Source organism: Ostrinia furnacalis, unplaced genomic scaffold (genome assembly GCF_004193835.3).
Source record: "Ostrinia furnacalis isolate ACB-3 unplaced genomic scaffold, ASM419383v2 OfSCF4122, whole genome shotgun sequence".
NCBI lineage: Eukaryota > Metazoa > Arthropoda > Insecta > Lepidoptera > Crambidae > Ostrinia > Ostrinia furnacalis.
In genome coordinates this window covers 419,486-440,756 of record NW_021134361.1, presented here as the reverse complement: position 1 = coordinate 440,756, position 21,271 = coordinate 419,486, and the positions used below count along the sequence as shown (strand labels likewise).

General features: G+C 40.7%; 2 protein-coding genes across 3 annotated transcripts; one reads left to right on the top strand and one right to left on the bottom strand.

Moving 5' to 3' along the window:
* Positions 1–507: 507 nt before the first annotated feature.
* On the bottom strand, positions 508–19,618 carry PNPase (polyribonucleotide nucleotidyltransferase 1). Its single transcript, XM_028312923.1, has 13 exons — positions 19,296–19,618; positions 18,410–18,615; positions 17,879–18,089; positions 17,160–17,326; positions 15,160–15,316; positions 14,483–14,696; positions 12,114–12,241; positions 10,828–11,018; positions 6,770–6,924; positions 4,906–5,093; positions 2,209–2,332; positions 1,411–1,644; positions 508–842 (listed from the first exon to the last, which is right to left on the bottom strand). The coding sequence occupies exons 1-13, from the start codon at positions 19,415–19,417 to the stop codon at positions 690–692; spliced, it is 2,250 nt and encodes a 749-aa protein (XP_028168724.1). The 5' UTR covers positions 19,418–19,618; the 3' UTR covers positions 508–689.
* Rpp21 (ribonuclease P protein subunit Rpp21) lies at positions 19,305–20,826 on the top strand. Of its 2 annotated transcripts, XM_028312922.1 has the most exons (4): positions 19,305–19,389; positions 19,918–19,980; positions 20,065–20,156; positions 20,585–20,826. In XM_028312922.1, exons 2-4 carry the CDS (start codon positions 19,927–19,929, stop codon positions 20,802–20,804), a joined length of 366 nt encoding a protein of 121 aa, XP_028168723.1. In that variant the 5' UTR covers positions 19,305–19,389; positions 19,918–19,926; the 3' UTR covers positions 20,805–20,826. The 2 variants fall into 2 exon arrangements, with proteins under 2 accessions (XP_028168723.1, XP_028168722.1); XM_028312921.1 differs by lacking the exon at positions 19,305–19,389 and having other exon boundaries at positions 19,818–19,980.
* The last annotated feature ends 445 nt before the right edge of the window (positions 20,827–21,271 follow it).

Here is a 21,271-nt window from a genome sequence, read left to right as displayed (position 1 = left end):
TCATAATTTTCTATGACACAAGATTAAATAAGTGTGGTAGGAAATATGTGTGAAATTATTGTAGTTTGTGACTCCCAAAGTGGCCAAAAAGTTGAAAAAGGTGAGACACAGGCCAAGAGCTTCCTCGTTGGGGATAAAAAAATAATACAACCTTATAACAGAGACGTGTTGCAAACTTATTGGCTACTTTGGGTGTCACGCACGAACTACTTGACGCTGACTGTACATAATTAAAGCTTCATATGATTATTCTTTATTTATAAAAAGATGATTCTTTTTATAAGCTTGATGATTATATCAAAATTTTCCCCTACAGCAGTAACTACCAGTTCACTAAAGGTCATGATATTTCTTTGTTGTGTTTGGAGTTTCATTCCTTTTTTTTTCCAGTTTTTTATCAGATCAAGTTATCATTCTGTTTTGTATTTTTTTAACAGACTTCAACAAGGAGGTTCTCAATTCGGTTGCTTTTTTTGTGAATATTATTTTTCTATACGCTATCTATTCAATACTCAACCAAAAAACAAGGAGGTTCTCAATTCGGTTGTTTTTTGTGAATATTATTTTTCTATACGCTATCTATTCAATACTTATCACGCATAGCCCCTTTTAGATCCGTACACACCAACCACAGTCACTTCAACACACTTCACAAAAACTGTTCACGAGTTACATATCACAGCACATCACTAGCTCTTGTCGAGTTTGCGTACAACGCCTGGTGGTGGGGACGCCAGGACTTTACGGGACAGTCGCGCTTGTCCCGATACGGGGTCCCGGCCGAAGTACTTCACTTGGATATCGGAGCCCACTTCGAGGTTTAGCGCTGAGGGGTGCATTATCTGGGGACAGTTAAAAATGGTGGTTATTTCAAACTTTTACAGAAAAGGGTGACTAAAGAGTTGAACAAAGAGCATTATGCTGTCAACTTTTGGCTCATGTTAAAGCTGTGATATTTTATTTAAAAAAAAAAATTGAATAAAATATTTTTGTTTTTGTACAAAAAGAACAAATTGTGTACTTAACACTTAGGCCCAGAACAGACGGTGAAACGCAACTGTAACTTTCTGATGATTCTGATGAATGAAACTGAAAGTTTCAAAATGGTCGCGTCATGTGTGGTCTCTCAACGGACGCTATGGCAGAAACTTAGATGCAACTCAAAAGTAACTAGCAGTTGCAGTTTCGTTGCAGTTGGGTTTCACCGTCTGTTCTGGGCCTTACGGATGACAATGTAATATGTAATAATACGAGGCACTTCATTTGGCTGCCACTACCTTCAAAAATAATTTGTTAACTTTACAAAACATCGTTTTTTACTTAAGAAAGAAAGAAACATTACGATGGACATCACACAAAGACAAAAAAGGTATACTTACATAGAAAAAAAAAGAAGGAGAGACTACGTACCTTTCTGTGATCCAATTGTGAGTTATGCACCAACGCCGGCGCCATGCCGGGATAAAGCGTGACCATGACGCCTACATCCCTCACTTCCACCACCCTTGCTTTGTAAACCGCGCCGAATTCCAATTCCGGCGTGCGTTCGGCGGCGAGCCACGCCGCTATTCGCGCTTTAGCTTCGTCCATCGCCGTTTGGGAGGGCGCGAACACGCTGTATTTGATCTCGTCTATTGGTGTTACCTGTAGAGATAATAAATAGGGAATATTTACTCAGTGCCAAATACCTAAAGCCCGGTCTGTGAGCACGTAGAATTTTGTCCAATGACCTCAAGCTACCCATCCTTATCACTCGCGCGTAATTATATTGCTGTCGCGATTGTGCGACAGGCGCCCGCAGTGAGTGTGCGAGCGCGACAGCAACATAATTACACGCTAGCGATAAGGATGGGTAGCTTGGGGTCATTGGACAAAATTCTACGTGCTCAAAGACCGGACTATAGATATATCCCCCTAGACAAGTTCTGTTACAATCCGTGACAGTTTTCGTTTCGGAGTTGCTTCGCCGAGCAAAGTATCGAAATAGAAACGCCGGAGCGAAGCGATTTCGGAATTACGAGTGTTACATTTTGTAACTTGTCTAGGGGGCAGGAAAGTAAGTGCGGAAGATAGCAAGTCTAATTAAACTCATTGTCAACTTAATATAGTTGTAATTTGTGCTATTTTTAAACAATATAATATAATATAATTGAGTACCCCTTTCAAACATTTGCATTATGCACACTAATCAATATAATAATAGTTTACCTGCACACCAGTTTCGACGTATAACCTCTTTAGGTTGATTCCTCCCAGTCCGAGCAGTTTGGCCCTCTGGTGGACTTCCACCTCCAACTCCTCGGTCACTGGCATATTCTCCTTGCGGCCTTGTCTAGACATTAAGAATACATCTTTATGTGTTTGCAATAGGTGTGATTTTGCAACAAGGCGCTTATAGCCAATAGTTCATTCATAGTCAGGATAGCCGAACGGAGTGGCCGACTCGAGATCCGAGGAACGCGGGTTCGAATCCCACCGCCGCTCGACTATTGTGGTGAGTCCACTCGTAACACAAGCTTATTTAGCTTACCACGAGGGGCTAACGGGACTATTAGTAATTTGTGCAATACAAATCTTATATCTTATATATATAAAAGAAAGTCGTGTTAGTTACTTCGCTTATAACTCAAGAACGGCTGAACCGATTTAGCTGAAAATTGTCAGGGAGGTAGTTTAGAGCCAGGAGAAGGACATAGGATACTTTTTATCCCGTTCGAAATAAAAAAAAAGTCTGCTTATTTAATTGCCATTAAGGCGGAACAAAGTTCGCCGGGTCAGCTAGTTGCTAATAAACATTATTAAAAAAAATAATTACGAACCGGAAAACTTAATGTGGCCAGGCCCCCACTAGGTGAACCAACGATCTAGTGAAGGTCGCGGGAAGAACCTGGATGCGGGCGGCGCAGGACCGGTCATATTGGAAACCCTTGGGGAAGGCCTTTGTCTAGCAGTGGACGTCATTTGGCTGAACGAACGAACGAACATGTTTCAAGCGAGAATTATTCTGACTTCCCTTCACCTTATACACAAAATAAATAGTGTCCGACCGAATATGGATTTTCAGCCGAAAACGGAAACGAAAACGAAGCTTCGGCTGCAGTCTCATATTCGGCCGAAAACGAAAACGAAAATGACCTTCAACTCACAAATTTCAATCTGAAATTATGTAAAAACTTTGAAAACCGTTAATGTTTTGACCAAAAACATAATGATGTTTGACAGTTGTTTTTGATAAGGATTGATTAAAGAAAACCGGCATTAAAACACAAAAAAAATATTTCCGGTGTATATTGAAATATTGGGAAGTGAAGAAGAAATAAAGGGTGTCCAGTGGGAATTTTTCAACTTCAAAAATGATTCATACAAATAAATTAATGATTTTTTATTATTTATTACTAATGCAAACTGGAGTTTAACAATGCGGATTTATTTTTTTATAGGCAATGTCTTTTAAATGATGCCCGTTTTACTATAGGCACTCTCACAGCCGGACCCTTACATTCGCAACTATGCGAGAGCAAATCGCGCTAATAATTTTCCTGCAACTTCACAGCGGATATTTTCTTACAGAACCTGAATTATTTATGGATTGTTTTGCTGTAAACTTTTGACTTGAGATATCCCCACAAGAAAAAGTCGCATGGTGTGAGATCTGATGACCAATGCGGCTAGAAAAATTAGTCCTCAGTGTCTCCATCGAGGTATTCTCCGTGTGTGGTGAGACACCTTCTTGCTGTGAAGCAAGACACATCGACCAGTGACTCATGGCGTATTTCAAATCCGCATTAGACTCTTTTTTGAAACAATTAAACTTAATGAAAACTCTTTGGTTTTATTTGTATTCAATTTTGAACTTAGAAAATTTTCGCTGGACCCCCTTTACAATGTAACCTCACTTCAAAACTTCAAAAGAGTGTGACAATACCGCGTCCGTTCAAGTCTGATTGGAACCATGAGTGCATCAGATTCACTCCCGAAGATATCGGAACGATAAACGTCACCATCTTATTCACCTATTTCTGATATTCGGTTTGGCCGAAGCTTCGGCTGGTTTTTGGCCGAAAACGAAAATATGGCCGAATGTCCATTTTTTGGCCGAAAATGGCCGAAAACGAAAACGAAAACGAATATTCGGTCGGTCACTAAAAATAAATGAACTTAAAAGATAGAAATAAGTCAACTTAGTATTCACAAATGCAGTCGGAGGCATTAAATACTTACCACAAAAAAAAAAAGTAGTCATTGATGCCTCCGACTGCATTGTGAATACTAAATTGTCTTGTTTCTATTTTTTCAGTAAATTATTTTAGAGCAGGCCTGTTCATCTCCGCGAGTTTACATCGAAAACAAAACACGCACGATGGCCCACCTACAGGATACTATTCGACAAGGCCTCACATATGAGCGAACTTGATTGACTCACGCACGGCGCACGCGTATTCTTGTGTATGATGGAAGAAAATAAAGAAAATGGTGTACTAAATACTGTGCAGTATTTAACTGCCTAAATAATAATAAAAACACAGAATGTACTTTTTTATGTTGCCTCAAGACACTGAGAGGTAAATAAGTAGTTAATATTATTCATGATAATTCATGCTAAATCATGTATTTCCTCCGCCATTTTCCGCAGTTTGGCGCCTCACGTCACATCATTTTACCGAAGTCAGCCCTATAGCTTCGGCGCAGTGCCGATCATTGACGTTTGTCAACAAAATGGTGCTTGACTCTTGAGACAGGCTAAATTACACCATATTGTTAATGACATTGAGCATACATTTTTTTAAATACCTTCGCGAAGTAAAACTTACAGAAGTTTTACTTTAAAAGGTATTTAAAAAATCGTAGTACTTATTATTATTCTGTGCTTATACATACATATACATAAGGGTCTCAAAATCTCACCTGGGTTTGTCAATACACTGGTTCATAATATCAATGATCTTGGCCTTCGCATCACAAGCTTTCTGCACTGACTCCATGACAATCTTCAGAGGCAGTCCTGGGATCTTGATGTCGGCTTGCAGCGCTGTGATGCCTTTCTTGGAGCCGGCTACCTTGAAATCCATGTCGCCCATGTAGTCTTCTATACCCTAGAGATTGGAGAAAAAGTAGGTTTAGAATAGGGCTACAAGTTTCTGAAAGGTATTAGGAATCTATAAAAAGTTTACCAAAGGCATTTTTATGTGAAATAGTTTTTTAGTTATGAGGGCGACAAAAGTGGCTCCAAATGGTTCGTGTAATATTACACACGGTGCAGCTCGCCAGTTCTGTTACTTGAACTTGGCTAAACACGCTACCTCGTGTCTGGATGTGAATTTGTACGATCCAATCTAGTTTACCAAATAAGTTGAGGACCTTGAAAAATTACCCTAGGTGTGCGACAGGGCAGGGTTTAGGAGACTCGCTGAGTTTTTGGAGAATTTGATACTACACGTAATATTGTAACTACCTAAGAAGAAACACATTTTTAAATATTAAATGATTATTATTTAGGGTGATAGTTTTTTTGTCACGTAACAATTAGCAAGGCCTTTGGTGAAGTGTGAGTCTTTTGTGAAGTGTATCAAGACTCGGCGGAGTGTAACAGTTGTTTATTATATGTAAGTTAATTCTTCTTGGGATGTTTTGTAATTACATTTACAGAAAGTAACATACTATTTTGTATAGTGCACCTATGGCTGTTGGAATGTTAGAGCCTTTAATAATATATAACAAGGCACTTTGTGGAGTGTAACACAACATTTCGTACAGTGTAACAGTTCTCATTATGGAGTGTAACATCGTTGTAAGCATAGCTCTCTGCATTTGACCGGGCCTGTACTACTCAATGGGGCTGCTATTAAATGTGTACATTTGTACAATACTCGTCAGCAGCAGACGCACTAACAAATCGGTCAGTATCCTGTAAACAGCGCTAGAGAACCTCATACCATAGCCTGAGAGCTAGACTCTAAGATTCTCACTAAAGTAGCCTTAGTGTATGTTACAGTGTTATTGGGAGTAAATTGAGTTCTTTGCCAAGGTTTTTATGCGGAATAAAAGTGTTATTTGTAACGGTATCAAGTTTGAGTCTTTTGTAATTTGTAGCATGGTTGCAATGTCATCAAGGTACGCTACGCTTCTGGCAATGTACCAGCTTTTTGGAGGTGGGTAACAGAGCCTTTCGTAAGAGTAAAAAGGCTCTGGGTGGAGTGTAAGAGGGGCTTTTGTGATGTGTAACAAGGCTCTTTCTGGAGTGTAACAGAGCTTTTTGTATAGTGTAATTATGTCAGTTGGTGGAACGTTACAGGGCCTTTAGTATTGTCCAACAAACTCTAGATGCAGTGTGACAGAGTCTAGTTTAACCATAGCTCTTAATGAAATTCGGCAGAGGCATTGGTCCTGTGTGGATCATGATAACAACACATTAATCGTCAGCAGCAGACTCACTAACAAATCGGTCAGTATTCTGTAGTCGGTGAGGGTCGCGCCGTCGTGGCGGAACATCAGGCCGATGATGACCATGACGATGTCCGCTGGTTGGAGTGTAAGAGGGGCTTTTGTGACGTGTAGCAAGGCTCTTTCTGGAGTGTAACAGAGCTTTTTGTATAGTGTAACTATGTCAGTTGGTGGAATGTTACATGGTCTTTAGTGTTGTCCAATAAGCTCTAGATGCAGTGTAACAGAGCCTTGTGTAGCCATAGCTCTTAATAAATTTCGACAGAAACATTGGTCCTTCCTGTGTGGATCATGATAACAACACATTAATCGTCAGCAGCAGACTCACTAACAAATCGGTCAGTATCCTGTAATCCGTGAGGGTCGCGCCGTCGTGGCGGGACACCAGGCCGATGGCCACGCCGGCCGCCGGCGCCGCCAGGCCCACGCCCGCGTCCAAAAGCGCTAGGGAACCGCCGCATACCGACGCCATTGAACTTGAACCTGGGGTAAATACATCATCATTATCATCAGGTTTATCTTAACTGGATGATTTAAGATTTTATCATCATTATATGGACATTAAGGCGCCACTGCAAGAATATGATCGTCTATTTACAAGAGGCAAATAGGTTAAAAAAAGGAAATCAACTGACTAGAAGCGACGCTTCCATTCGTCCGGTTGTTTCTATCAAAGGTCCACTGCTGGACCAAGGATTTCCCCAAAAAAATTTACATCGATTGGTACTGCGTTGCTCTCGTCCTAGTGCTTCCCACGACTCACTAGATCGTCAGTCCATCAAGGGGGATGCCTCTCTACACTATGTCTTCTAACCTGAATTTGGCAGTGTCACACATAGCTTTGCACCGCCCCGACGTCACAGTGACACTCACTTTTTGACTCCAGCACTTCAGCAGTGAGCCACATAGCTTTGCATCGCCCGGCGTCATAGTGACACTCGCCATTTCATTCCAGAACCTCGGTAGTGACATCTTTGCACCACCGCGTCATAGTGACACTCACAGTTTTGATTCCAGCACCTTGACAGAGAGTCACATAGCTTTGCACCGCCCCGGCATCATAGTGACACTCACCATTAGACTCCAGCACCTCTGCAGTGAGCCGCACGGTGTATGACAGCGGCGGCACTATAACTAACCGTAACTATAACCTGCGTTTTTTGTATGGAGTTTGACAGACTTTTGAAGTTTGCAAGCAAGATGGTGTAACCCAGCTAATATCTTACTCACCATTAGACTCCAGCACTTCTGCCGCGAGCCCCACGATGTATGACAGCGGCGGCACTATAACTAACCGTAACTATAACCTGTGTTTTTTGTATGGAGTTTGACAGACTTTTGACGTTTGCAAGCAAGATGGTGTATCCCAGCTAATATCTTCCTCACCGTTGGACTCCAGCACTTCTGCCGTGAGCCGCCCGGCGTAGGGCAGCGGCGGCACCAGCGGCAGCAGCCCGCGCTCCGCCAGCGCGCCGTGGCCCGCCTCGCGCCGCCCCGGCCCGCCCCGCGCCCGCCGAGCCCGGCGCGTGCGAGGGGACTCGTAGTGGAGGAACAACTTCTTGTCAACCAACCTGTGGCATTTGGACAAAGGCCTTCCCCAAGTAATTTAGAACGACTAGCCCAGCGCTGCTCGCGTCTTGGTGCTTCTCACGACTCACTAGATCATCAGTTCAAAGGAGGAACAAGTTCTTTCCAACCAACCTATGGCCTTTGAACAAAGGCTGTCCCCAAGTATTTTAGAACGACTGGTCCAGCGCTGATCACGAATCTCTTAGATCGTCAGTCCATCGAGTGAGATGCCTGTCTACCTTTGGCCTTCGGACAAAGGTCTTCCCCAAGACTTTTTACAACGGTTGCTCCTGCCTTTCTCCTGGTGCTTATCACGACTCACTAGATCGTCAGTCCGTCGAGTGGAATGCGTCTACCTTTGGCCTTCGGACAAAGGTTTTCCCCAAGTAATTTTACGACTGGTCCTGCGTTGCTCTCCTGGTGCTTCTTACGACTCACTAGATCGTCAGTCCATCAAGTGGGATGCCTCTCTACACTATGTCTTCTAATCCGTGATCGCCACTCGAGAACTTACTCACCATTTGACTCCAAGACCTGAATTTTGCAGTGAGTCACATAGCTTTGCACCGTGTCACAGTGACACGCACCATTAGACTCCAACATCTTGGCAATGAGTCACATAGCTTTGCCCCGCCTCGGCGTTACGCGAATGGTGAATCCATTTGACTCTAGAGCATCAGCAGTGAAGCTTTGCACCGCCCGGCGTCATAGTGACACTCGCCATTTCATTCCTTAACCTCGGTCATAGTGACACTCACCATTAGACTCCAGCACCTCTGCAGTAAGCCGCACGGCCCGCCCCGCGCCCGCCGAGCCCGGCGCGTGCGAGGGGACTCGTAGTGGAGGAACAAGTTCTTTACAACCGACATTTGGCATTTGGACAAAGGCCTTCCCCAAGTAATTTAGAACGACTGGTCCAGCGCTGCTCACGAATCTCTTAGATCGTCAGTCCATCGAGTGAGATGCCTGTCTACCTTTGGCCTTCGGACAAAGGTCTTCCCCAAGTAATTTAGAACGACTGGTCCAGCGCTGCTCGCGTCTTGGTGCTTCTGACGACTCTTTAGATCGTCAGCCCATCGAGTGAGATTCTTGTCTACTTTTGTACTTACTTTGGACAAAAGCCTACCCCCAAGAATTTTAGCGACTGGTCCTATGTTGCTCTTCTGGTGCTTCTCACGACTCACTAAATCGTCAGTCCATTGAGTAAGATGTCTGTTTAGAAGTTCTTCTTCCCAACCAAGCTTCTTTCCCCAAGACTTTTTACAACGATTGCTCCTGCCTTCTCCTGGTGCTTATCACGACTCGCTAGATCGTCAGTCCATCGAGTAGGATGCTTGTCTACATTACGTCTTCTGATCCATGGTCGCCACTTCCTCACCATTTGACTCCAAGATCTGTATTCGACAGTGAGTCACATAGCTTTGCACTGCCACTTCATAGTGACACCGATTATTCTAGTTGTATAAATTACTAGTATCACTGCGACCTGTATCGATTTAGTTTTTCTGACAATTGGCCTCCAAGTCCTGCATCTATAAAACACTCACCATTTGACTCTAGTACTTCTGCGGTGAGCCGCACGGCGTAGGGCAGCGGCGGCACCAGCGGCAGCAGCCCGCGCTCCGCCAGCGCGCCGTGGCCCGCCTCGCGCCGCCCCGGCCCGCCGCCGCGGCCTACCTCGCCAGTCGCGTATGACGGGAATTCGTAGTGGAGGAACAAGTTCTTTAAAACCAACCTTCGGCCTTTGGACAAAGGCCTTCCCCAAGTATTTTTACGAATGATCGTGCGTTGCTCGCGTCCACTTCTCAAGACTCACTAGACCGTTAGTCCATCGAGTGAGATGCCTGTCTACCTTTGTATTTACTTTGGACAAAGGCCTACCCCAAGTATTTTTAGAACGACTGGTCCAGCGCTGCTCACGAATCTCTTAGATCGTCAGTCCATCGAGTGAGATACCTGTCTACCTTCGGCCTTTGTACAAAGGTCTTCCCCAAGTAATTTAGAACGACTGGTCCAGCGCTGCTCGCGTCTTGGTGCTTATCACGACTCACTAGATCGTCAGTCCATCGAGTGAAATGCCTATCTACCTTTGGCCTTCGGACAAAGGTCTTCCCCAAGTATTTTTACGAATGATCCTGCGTTGCTCGCGTTTACTTCTCACGACTCACTAGATCGTCAGTCCATCAAGTGAAATGCCTGTCTACCTTTGGTCTTAAGACAAAGGCCTTCCCCAAGAATTTTTACGACTGGTCCTGCGTTGCTCCCCTGGTGCTTATCACGACTCACTAGATCGTCAGTCCATCGAGTGAAAAGGTCATCCCCAAATTTTTTTAAGAATGCTCCTGCGTTGCTTGCGTTTTGATACTTCTCATGACTCACTAGATCGTCAGTCCATCGAGTAGGATGCTTGTCTAGAAGTATTTATTTCCAACCAACCTTTGGCCTTTCGTTAAAGGCCTTCCGCGAGAATTTTTACAAGGACTGGTCCTGCCTTGCTCCCGTCTTCTCACGACTCACTAGATCGTCAGTCCATCGAATAATACACTACATCTTCAAAGGTTTAGTGCGCGTTTACATCTACGCTACGCTTACGCTAGCGACTGCATAAAAAAATGACATTAAAAGTATGAGGAATTGTACATCGACCCTAGAAGATACTTTCAAGAACTAAAATCTTCATAGATTTTTTGACGCACGACGTTTAATGGAAACTCGCAGTAAGCACACTGATCCACGATGTAGAAATCATTGGGGGAAACCTATGTTCCGCAATAGACGATTCCGCATGATTCAGTCGAGTTGGAGAAGCATCCTCACCGTTGGACTCCAGTACTTCTGCGGTGAGCCGCACGGCGTATGGCAGCGGCGGCACCAGCGGCAGCAGCCCGCGCTCCGCCAGCGCGCCGTGGCCCGCCTCGCGCCGCCCCGGCCCGCCGCCGCGCCCTACCTCGCCAGTCGCGTATGAAGGAAACTCATAGTGGAGGAAGAAATTCTTCTCTTTTATACCGCTGCGAAACGTAAAAGTACAGTTTATTATTCTCTCTTATTTGAAATTAAGCTTTTAAAAAGCGTTTTTAGCACTACATGGTGTTAGGTAAAGGGTATATGAGCCGAGACTAGCCCATGTTACTCATCAACAGCCCTTTACAGTCCACTGCTGGACTATGAGCCTCCTCCACTATAGTGGATAAGTGGAGGGTTTTGCCATAATCCCCACGCTTGGCAGGCGGGTTGGAGATCGCAGTTTAAAAGATTGATGTTTTTCAGAGAGCCCCTACTCTTCCCGCGGGTGTCGTAAGAGGCGACTTAGGGACTACACATCAAACAGAGAACGGGCAGCAGCGCTCTCTGAAAAACAGCCCATGTTAACATGGGCATATAAATAGTATGGTGAAGTCAGAAAATGGATATCTTCATTTTAATTATTTTAATTTTCATACAAATCGGATTTTAAAAAATTTATTTTGTTAATTAACAAATATACAGGATATTTGGCTGCATTTCACCTGATGGAAAGCGATAGCCCCGCTAAGTAAAAACTGTTACGACTGTGAACGTTTGGCCGGTACACATCTTCCAACGCTGCGAATTCTAAGGCGTTGTAGTAAGGTTAATTTTGCAATGCTAGGTATGGATAGACTAATGTACCGGCCAGCGCATTCGGTACTTGTTGGGAGCGTAGTATACGAGCGACTCGCAGATAAAATTATCTTATGTTTGAGAAATACATTTTTTTTTATCATAAACATTTCAATCAATGGTAATACTGCACTTGACAAGGCTTTTAGAGGTGAGATTGTCTGTGGTAAAGTGTAACAGGGCCTTTGGTAATGTGTGACAAGGCTTTTTGCGAAATGTAACACCATCATTTGTGGAGTGTAACACAGTGTAGTGAGTGTAGATAAAATAGTGATTGAAACTGTACTTAGCTATTTCTGTAACAACATCATTTGTGGAATGTAACACAGCGTAGTGAGTGTAGATAAAATAGTGATTGAAACTGTACTTATCTATGTATGAATATACAATTTAACTACCCCTTGTTATGCAAGAGTTTCATAAACTTCATAAACTATTATTATAAAACTACCGTGAAAGCTTACCTAGTTAGCATAGTGAGTGTGTCCATTTTTAGAGCGCTGTCGGGCGAGTCGAATGCGACTGTGCATAGCACCTGGGTTTGCCCGCGCTGGAACACCGCGCTGCCATGCAGTGGCTCGTACAATGACACCTGAGAAGCACATACCACGTTAATGGCTCATTTCTATTACTTTTTCTGTCTTGTATTCCAGGTGCTTTATATTAATTAGAGATGAAACGGATATCCGGCAACTATCCGGTAGGCCGGATATCCGGCCCTAATTTACTATCCGGCCGGATACCGGATAGTAACTCACTATCCGGCCGGATACCGGATATTAAAAAAAAACCACAATTTCCTATTAATAAAATGAAATACATCAATCTTTGAGGTAAATATAAATAATATTGCTTACAATAATGACGGCTTTTATTTAAAGTCCAAAAAGTTACAAAAAAGCCATATTAAGGCCTTTCAAAACTAATTTATTTTTCTGGGCTATTCTCTCTAATGACGAATACATAGATAAATAGTAAATATCTGTTAATGTCGAAATATTGCCAAATAAAATAGGCGATTTTTTTTTCACTGATGGTCTGATGACATCATGCAACTACACTGGTCATCACAAAGATCGACCCTCCCGCGACAAGCACTTTCAAACGTATGCATCCCCACTTCCCACCAATATTGGCACCACTTAAAAGCCTAGTTCTAAACTTCATTTCATTAAAGGAAAGGTTTTTACCCCAAAAATGTGTCTGTAGAAGAATCCAGAGTCACTTCTTCAAAAAATAGGTAGTTACGCTTGAGCCGACTTTTATGGCTATAAAACTGTTAAGTTGGAATTAATCGCTATCCATCTGTTAAAGAGGACACGTGAGATCATTATTTGGTTTTATAACCATAAAAATGGGTCTAATTGATCCCAGAGGTGAGCCCAAAGTGAGGTCTTTTTTCAAGTCACATTTATTGTATATCGTGTTTATGTTAATCGTTTATTAAGAAATTAAATGTGTTTTTCTTTAAGGATATTTATTGGGCTTTCAAATAATGCAACGAGACAATGTGCCAACTATCCGGCCGCCGGATATCCGGCTATCCGGCCTAGCAGCTGGCCGGATATCCGGTATCCGGTATCCGGCCAAACAACTATCCGTTTCATCTCTAATATTAATACACATGCCGAAATCGGATACTCTTTTATTTATTTATTTATATTAGGGAAACAAACAATTTTGATATACAGACAAATAATCACACAAAAAATAGGACAGAAATCAGCAAAGTTTGAAGCACCTGTGCGGCGCTATACTCGTCACGACATGCAACGAGACAATGTGCCAACTATCCGGCCGCCGGATATCCGGCTATCCGGCCTAGCAGCTGGCCGGATATCCGGTATCCGGTATCCGGCCAAACAACTATCCGTTTCATCTCTAATATTAATACACATGCCGAAATCGGATACTCTTTTATTTATTTATTTATATTAGGGAAACAAACAATTTTGATATACAGACAAATAATCACACAAAAAATAGGACAGAAATCAGCAAAGTTTCCACAGTTAAAATTAATACAGAGTGCAGACTAAAAATTAATTAAATAGTAATAAATTATACATTAATTTTTAAATGTCAAATAAATACAATGTCAATTTTATAAAATGTCAAACAGTTAAATTTAATAAAAATTATAAAATGTCAAAAAGTTAAATATTAATAAAATTATATAAATTAAAAACACAATAATTATGTAGGTCAAAATTAAAATCAAGTTATATATTCAAACATTCTCTCAATTGTTTTTTATAAGATGGTAAGGAAGAATTAAAAATGTCAATCGTGTTAAACCTATTATTATATTCCTTACAAGATCTAGGTACAAAACTGTTGTTTGCCTTATAAATTGATTGGAACCGATTGCAGTTTGTGAAAAAACATTCAGCGCACGTTTTTTTGGCAGTTGCTTGAGAATGCAAAGATGATCGGCCGTTGCCGCACTCTTCGCGTATTAGAGCTATCACTGATACACATCTGCAGATTTACTCCGAAACGCCCGTTTATTTACTTTCGAGTATATCTGTCACTGTCATTCATGCTGGCATCTTGCTTTGTAAGAGAGAGATGGAAACATTCGAACTACCGCAGGACTTTTGGTAATGACAAAGCTGTAGTATGAATGCGGAGGTTACTCACTTCACAGCTGATATTCCTCAAGTCGTCCAAATGCCGTCTATCGCACCTTACATCAGTCTCAAAGATCATAACCAGCGTTCCTCGGATCACGAGTCCGCCAGTCGCACCTTCGCCATTCAGCTATAGTCGCTTCGTACACATCTCTGTACTGTGATGAAAAAGGCTGTAGTATATTGAATTTTGTACTAACCTCACAGCTGATATTCCTCAAGTCGTCCAAATGCCGTCCATCGCACCTTACATCAGTCTCAAAGATCATGTCCCTGAATATCTGCTTGAGGTTCGCATTGAACGCGTCCTGCAGCTGATTGACGTCTGCTTCGGTGTCGCGGAGCTGGTTTAACACAGTTTGGCGGAGTTCTGAGACAGCTACGTCACGGGATATTTTGTCGTGGGTGTGGTCACTGGTGGAATGAAAGAAATATTTGAAGCTATTTAGGACCGGTTCAATGGGTTCACTGTTGCGACTGCACGAAGGAAACCGAACATCACTCGGCAGTTTATTGTAATAATAATTTAATTTCTCACATTACAAGATAAAATTTCCTCATGCAACTTGCATGAGCTTATGAGAGATATCTATGACATAATTATTTTTATCAATGACGCGACTTGAAAAACAAAATAGGTTTATGTATGGGGGGTTTCTGATATTCAATAGATTATGTTTGTTTAGCTCCTGATTTGAATCTCAGTCTTCTATAACATATTTATAAGTCTAGTTTGACATCCTATTCAGATTATGTACAAGGGTTTTTATTTACAGAATTTTATAATATTATGATAGCATTCTAAAAATATCAGAGGACAGTTGTGAAATAGCAAGTGTTACACTTACTGCATTGAGTAATCAGTGTATATTCTTACCTTAATATTTCTCTTATTTTCATTGAAGACAGTGTTTTGATCGACTCCACTATGCTCTGGTCCAGCGGCGCCTGAGTTTCGAACTCTCTTTTCATCTTGCCGTGGTCTTTTTGTAGCTTTTCTATCGCTCTCACTATGTGTTGAGCTTCTTTAGTTCCTGAACAAAAAGGGACAAATTAGATTCATTGTGTTTAATGGTCATCAGACTTGTACATTTTTGTAGATTAATTTGAACTTAAAGGACAATGGGCAAAATGGTACCCGGCTCCAATAGATATGTGTCTAGTATCGTTTGAAAGGTCTTACCAAGATGAACAACTTTTACTATGACCACCAGCCTCAGATCTGGTTGTGTACGTAGATATACATACTTTTTTGCAGAATGATACCCGGCTCCAATAGTTATGTTTGTAGTGTCATTTGAAAGGTCTTACCAAGACGAACAACATTTACTATGGCCACCAGCCTCAGATCTGGTTGCGTTCGAAGATAATGATACTTTTTGTGTAACCTAAGTATCATGCAGTATGAACGGGGACGCGCTCGGGGCAGGGCACCGACGAGATGGTCGGACGCGGTGAGGAAGACGGTGGGCGGGAGTTTGCATCGTGCGGTCCACACAGCTTATGACCGCAGTCTGTGGAGGAACACTATCTGTGGTCGCGATCCTCATCAGTGAGGGACCGAGGAAGAAGAACAAGAATCATACGTGTCCATCGTATGGTACTAGGCTATGCGAGGCAGGAAGGGTTTACTGCTCCAGCATCCTTCCTTAACTCTATAATTATTGATAGGGATAATTGTGAAATAAATATTTTTATTTAAAGAAGTACTACCCCCTTATTAATAAAAAGTTACACCTAGGAAGAACCTTGGATTAAAATGACATTTCCATACCAAATGACAATTTAAGTCAGAGTTCAACTAGGGTGTAACTTTTATTAATAAAGGGGTTAAAGTTTTATTACTTCTTAAGGGTTTTATTATGAGTTGCTAAAGCGAATAAACCCACAAGACCCAATAAGTCCACCCACAAGATGGACCGACGACCTCATAAAGGTAGCGGGAAGGCGCTGGATGCAGGCCGCCACCAACCGGCCATTGTGGAAATCATTGGGGGAGTCCTATGTTCAACTGGACGTCCTATGGCTAAAATGATCATGATGATGATGATGAAAGCGAATAAAGGGCTAATAGCTTGGATAGTTCATCGTAGGTATAATCCTTTCCTTTTCAATGCTTCTTTTAGTTATATTAATAGATTGTAGTCATAATACATACTCGTATACATGGATGATTGTGTTATACTTTCATTATAATACTTAGTGGAATTACTGCTTTCAAAACGTGAATTAGAACTGGCCCCATAGCAGACATTTTCCTACATCTAAAGGCCTTTTAAAATATATATTGGTTATGGCTATTGGAGCGGGTACCACTTTCCATACATTTGTGCCCATCATCCTTTATAAGAATGAACACTAATGAGAGTCAAAGCACACATGCTAATTTTAGCATCGGCGATCGGTTGCGACTGTATCGATGCAGCATCGCGATTTCGTGACTCCATGCGTTCGAACGTAGTATGACAATCGCGCGTTATAGCGGCTGCTGTCGCTGCATTGAACTTTTGAAAAGCGACTCAATCGGCGCATTTGGCGTTTTTAAATGTTCTTTGTGGAATGTGTGGTTGCTAATGTAGCACTAGCCACTACTACATAAAACAAAAACTCATAAAACTCATTTATTTATGCTTTTAAAAGGCACTTATACACGTCTCAGTATTAACCCTACTACTGCTTCGGGACAATAAATGGGCCAGTGTTTAGAAGAAACAGCGCAAGAAATTTAGTCACTATTGTCAGCCTGTCCTTTTCAGTTTACGTTTACAGTCTAACAAGCCAAAAGTAATATTTATTCCTTGAACTTGAAGACCATTAAGCATGGATATTGGGCTTAACTATTTGTATTGGAATATAAAATAAAACTTACATTCATACCTAATTTGATGGCCCTCAGTAGATCCTGCTGCAGGATGTCCGAAGCGTTTCCCTCCAGCATCACGACCAGGTTGCTCTTCGTAGCCACCACCACCAAGTTCAGGATCGACTTCTCTAGGTCTTTGCGAGTTGGATTCACTATCACTTCGTTGTCGATTTGGCCTACCCTGAAAATAATGAAAAGTTATGAAAATTACAGATTTTAAACTTTTGCTTTCCATTACAATATCCCATCAAACCTTAAGTCACGGTAATTAGTATTACCGTGCTTAAGTGGTTGCTTATGACAGCGTGACAATTGATTATCTGTGGTGTCTCAATTTATGGGGCTTGAAGAGATAAAAAAGAAACAAGAAATTCTGAGAATTATTAATTACTGCAAGATGTGTAAGACATAATAATCAAGGACTGAACAAAAATGTTCTTTGTTTCCTTATTTTGTAATCTGAAAGAACTTTCAGATATAAAGAAACATAATTGAACTATACACATAACAAGGCCTCTATGACACAATGAAATTTATGACAGTTTGGGTCTGCTGCCTTATAATATTGAAATTAATACCTCAGATTGAATTTGTGCTCAATATGAATTAGGTTTTGAGCCTTATTATGACACTGTGGTGGCTCAAAAAGTCCCATCCCATAGAGTTGTTCCAAATAAATAAAAAAATAAAACTTTAGTAAGAATATTGAACACCTAATTGGCTTATGACTAACCTCACAGCACCAACAGGGCCATTCCACGGCACATCGGACAATGCCAAAGCAGCACTGGCAGCGTTAATAGCAATCGTTTCAGGAGGATTCGTTGCGTCAACCGCCAACATGTTACAGACTATTTGCGTGTCATAATTGTAGTTTTGGGGGAAGAGCGGTCGTAAAGACCGATCAATCAGTCTTGAGGTGAGGATTTCTCTTTCTGTTGGACCTGTGTTCAAAAGAAAACATTATATTTATTAAGATTTAAGTCCTTGCAACAACTTTGTTTCTAAATAAGAAACCTGTTTTTTTACTTTTAATTTATTGCAATCAGAAAACTAACCAAATTGGATAAGGTTGAGCAAAATTATATTTTTTAAATAAGTATCTAAGTTGGACAAATATTAATCTAGCTTAATGTTATGAAACTTATGAAGAGCATTGGGGGAGGCCTATGTTCAGCAGTGGACGTCCTATGGCTAAGATGATGATTTATGATGAATTTTATGAAGATGAGATTTTAAATTGACTGTGGTCTATCAAAATTACCCAGTTCTCTTCTCAGAAAGTTGGTAGGTATTCTTCCAGCAGCAGCTGCTTTTTGTCTGTAATCCACAACGAGAGGTAGGAACGAAGCTGGACTCTGCTTTGCTTTTGACACCACCGTTGATAGAACACTGGTGTTCCCGAGTGTGGCCACACACGCTCCGTCTGCGAAGCGTGCGTAGCGGCCGTGGGAGAAGTTTAAATTTAATCTGGAAGGTAAATTGAACATGTTTTAGAAAATACTCCTTATTCTTAGAAAATTACAGGTTTGTAAGGTTTTGATTAATTTTTATAGAACAGTATTGGATCATTATGTTGCTTATATACTCTGTTATATCATAATAAGGACTTATGGCTATTTTTACTGATTGTAGGTAGTAGTTGTGTAAGGTACACTCAATTTGAATATTGGCAAAGCCATGATGCTAAAAATGTTTCTATCATTAAAATTATGCGTTATATGTAACCGCCTCTGTGGTCTAGTGGTTAGACCACCTGCTTCAGACGCAGAGGTCCCGGGTTCGATTCCCAGTGGGGGCAGATTTTTCTGTTCGGTTTGGTTGGTGGTAGGGCTTGTTCTAAGTCCGCCTGGCTAGCTACCACCATCTTACCTAAGTCTGTCGCCATAACAACAATGTTAACAGCATTATTGTGTTCCGACAGTTAGAGGTAAGATAGCCAGTTCCTCCGTGGTTGAGGATTCCGGGTGAAGCTCGCTTCCACCTTCGGCCTGATCGTCACTTACCATCAGGTGAGATACAGGTCAAGAGCTTCNAAAAAAAAAAAAAAAAAAAAAAAATGTACATTATTTATTAGTTGGGAAGTACACTCAAGGTTCATTGTAACATTCTTGGCAACAAAACATAACCTATCATAACCTCAAACTTACCCATTAGAAAAAGAAACATCCATTTCTTTGGCGCTGGTTTGTGACGAGAAATAGCGGCAGTGATAAACGGATTGAGCCCTCAATTTGGGCAAAAGTTTGTAATGTTTCGACAACATTTTCATAGAATCTTTTGAGTTTCACATTCACTAGAATAACACTTTTTTTACTATTTCGATTTTTTGATGATAAATAGCAATGAATATGTTGTAAGATGTATGGTTTTTCTTTAATTTTTTTCACAAAATATTCACGAAATAATTTCAGGAACAAAATTATAATTAATCAGCTGACTGACAACCGGGATTTTTCAGAATTTTGACAGATCGGGAGCTGTCAATGTCAGTACTGCTGAAATGGTTCCGTTTCCTTCCATAACTTATATGTTTTTAGTTTCGTGTACAGTTTGGTTAATTATACTGTAAATAAAAGCTTTATTACAGCTTAAATTTGAGATAAAAAATATTAATTAATTATTGTAAAACTGTTAATAAATAATATCGGAACACGTCTTGAATCAGCTGATTGTCATCATTGTGTCAAAATATGTTTTGATGTGATGTGAGGTTAAGTTGTTTTCCTTTAGTGAAATAGTCATTTTATTAATTAAAATCTATTTGTACAGTGAACAGCGATGAAAAAAGTTCAAGGAAATGATCCATTTCAACGAATGAACTTCCTATATCAAGTGAGTATGCTATTTAGTACTAGTTAATAAGCTAAATAAGTTTCTACTTCTATAGTATAAAACGTAACGTTTTAAATATTTCAGATAAGCAAATTCATAGCCGATAAGAACCCCGCACTATCTTCATATTATGGGAATCTCATGGGAAACGTTGCCAAGAAGACTGTTCTAAAAATGTGAGTACTTACTGTGTGCTATTACATCTTAAAAGTAACTACTATTATTCCCTTTCTACGTATGGAATATTAGGTGTTGTTCTTTCTTAATTAAAATCTTAGATTAATAATGATGTTCAAGAGTGCTTGCAGGTTGCCTGTAACATGCTATGTTTTGTTTAAACCTCTCTAAAATAATTAAGGAATGATTTTAGTGATGTAACTCATATTTTGAGAAAGTAACATGCACCCTTGATGCCAGCAAACACATTCCAATTCTATGAAAGTGGTAGTTAGGTCACTATGGTTCCAAACTCTCAGTGGTGTCTCGTGGACCTAATGCCCATGGCCTAAAGACCATGTTTGCCTGGCAGGATATTATTATTGTAATTAATTTAATAAAAAGCAAGCAATAAACAATGTCTAAAACTGTGGTAATATTTTTTCAGACATCCAGAACTAAAGAGGCAATTCTGCAAAAAGTGCAAATGCATACTGATAGACAATGTCTCTGCCAAAATGAAAATTAAGACGATAAAGAATTCAAAAGTCATGCAGTGGACTTGCAACACTTGTGGAACAAAGAGGGTGTTGCCAGCTGATAAAGGTAAAGACCACAGAATATGGTATGAGAAACCAGAGGCTGTTGTGGAAGTTATTGTAAGTTGATAAATAAATTTTATTATATAAACTTTTGATTTTTTTCTGATTGATTGTTAAGTAACTTTCAAGTTCTCAGATCAGGCGATATTGAATAGAAATTAAATCGAAATTGGAAATATTGCATGTACTTAAAATATAAAACAAAAATATTTGTTTTAACTTTATCTTTTTTTACAATGACTGGAGAGAAACAACATTACTTTTAAATATTACAGTTTTAAATATTGATGTACTTAGGTATCCCTTTATAGTGCTATGTAAAATGGACACATTTTACTGCTGACCCAACTGGAATCGAACCAGTGCCTTATGAGTCAGTTTGCTCCTATAAAATATGGCGAATTGAGATGCTGTGCCTGCATAAAACAGAAGTTTTTGCATAAAATGGTTATATTGCCCTACTACTTATTAGAAATGGGACAGCTTGCAACTTTGTGAGGCATTTTGTTACGCTTCTAGCTCTCAGCTTATAC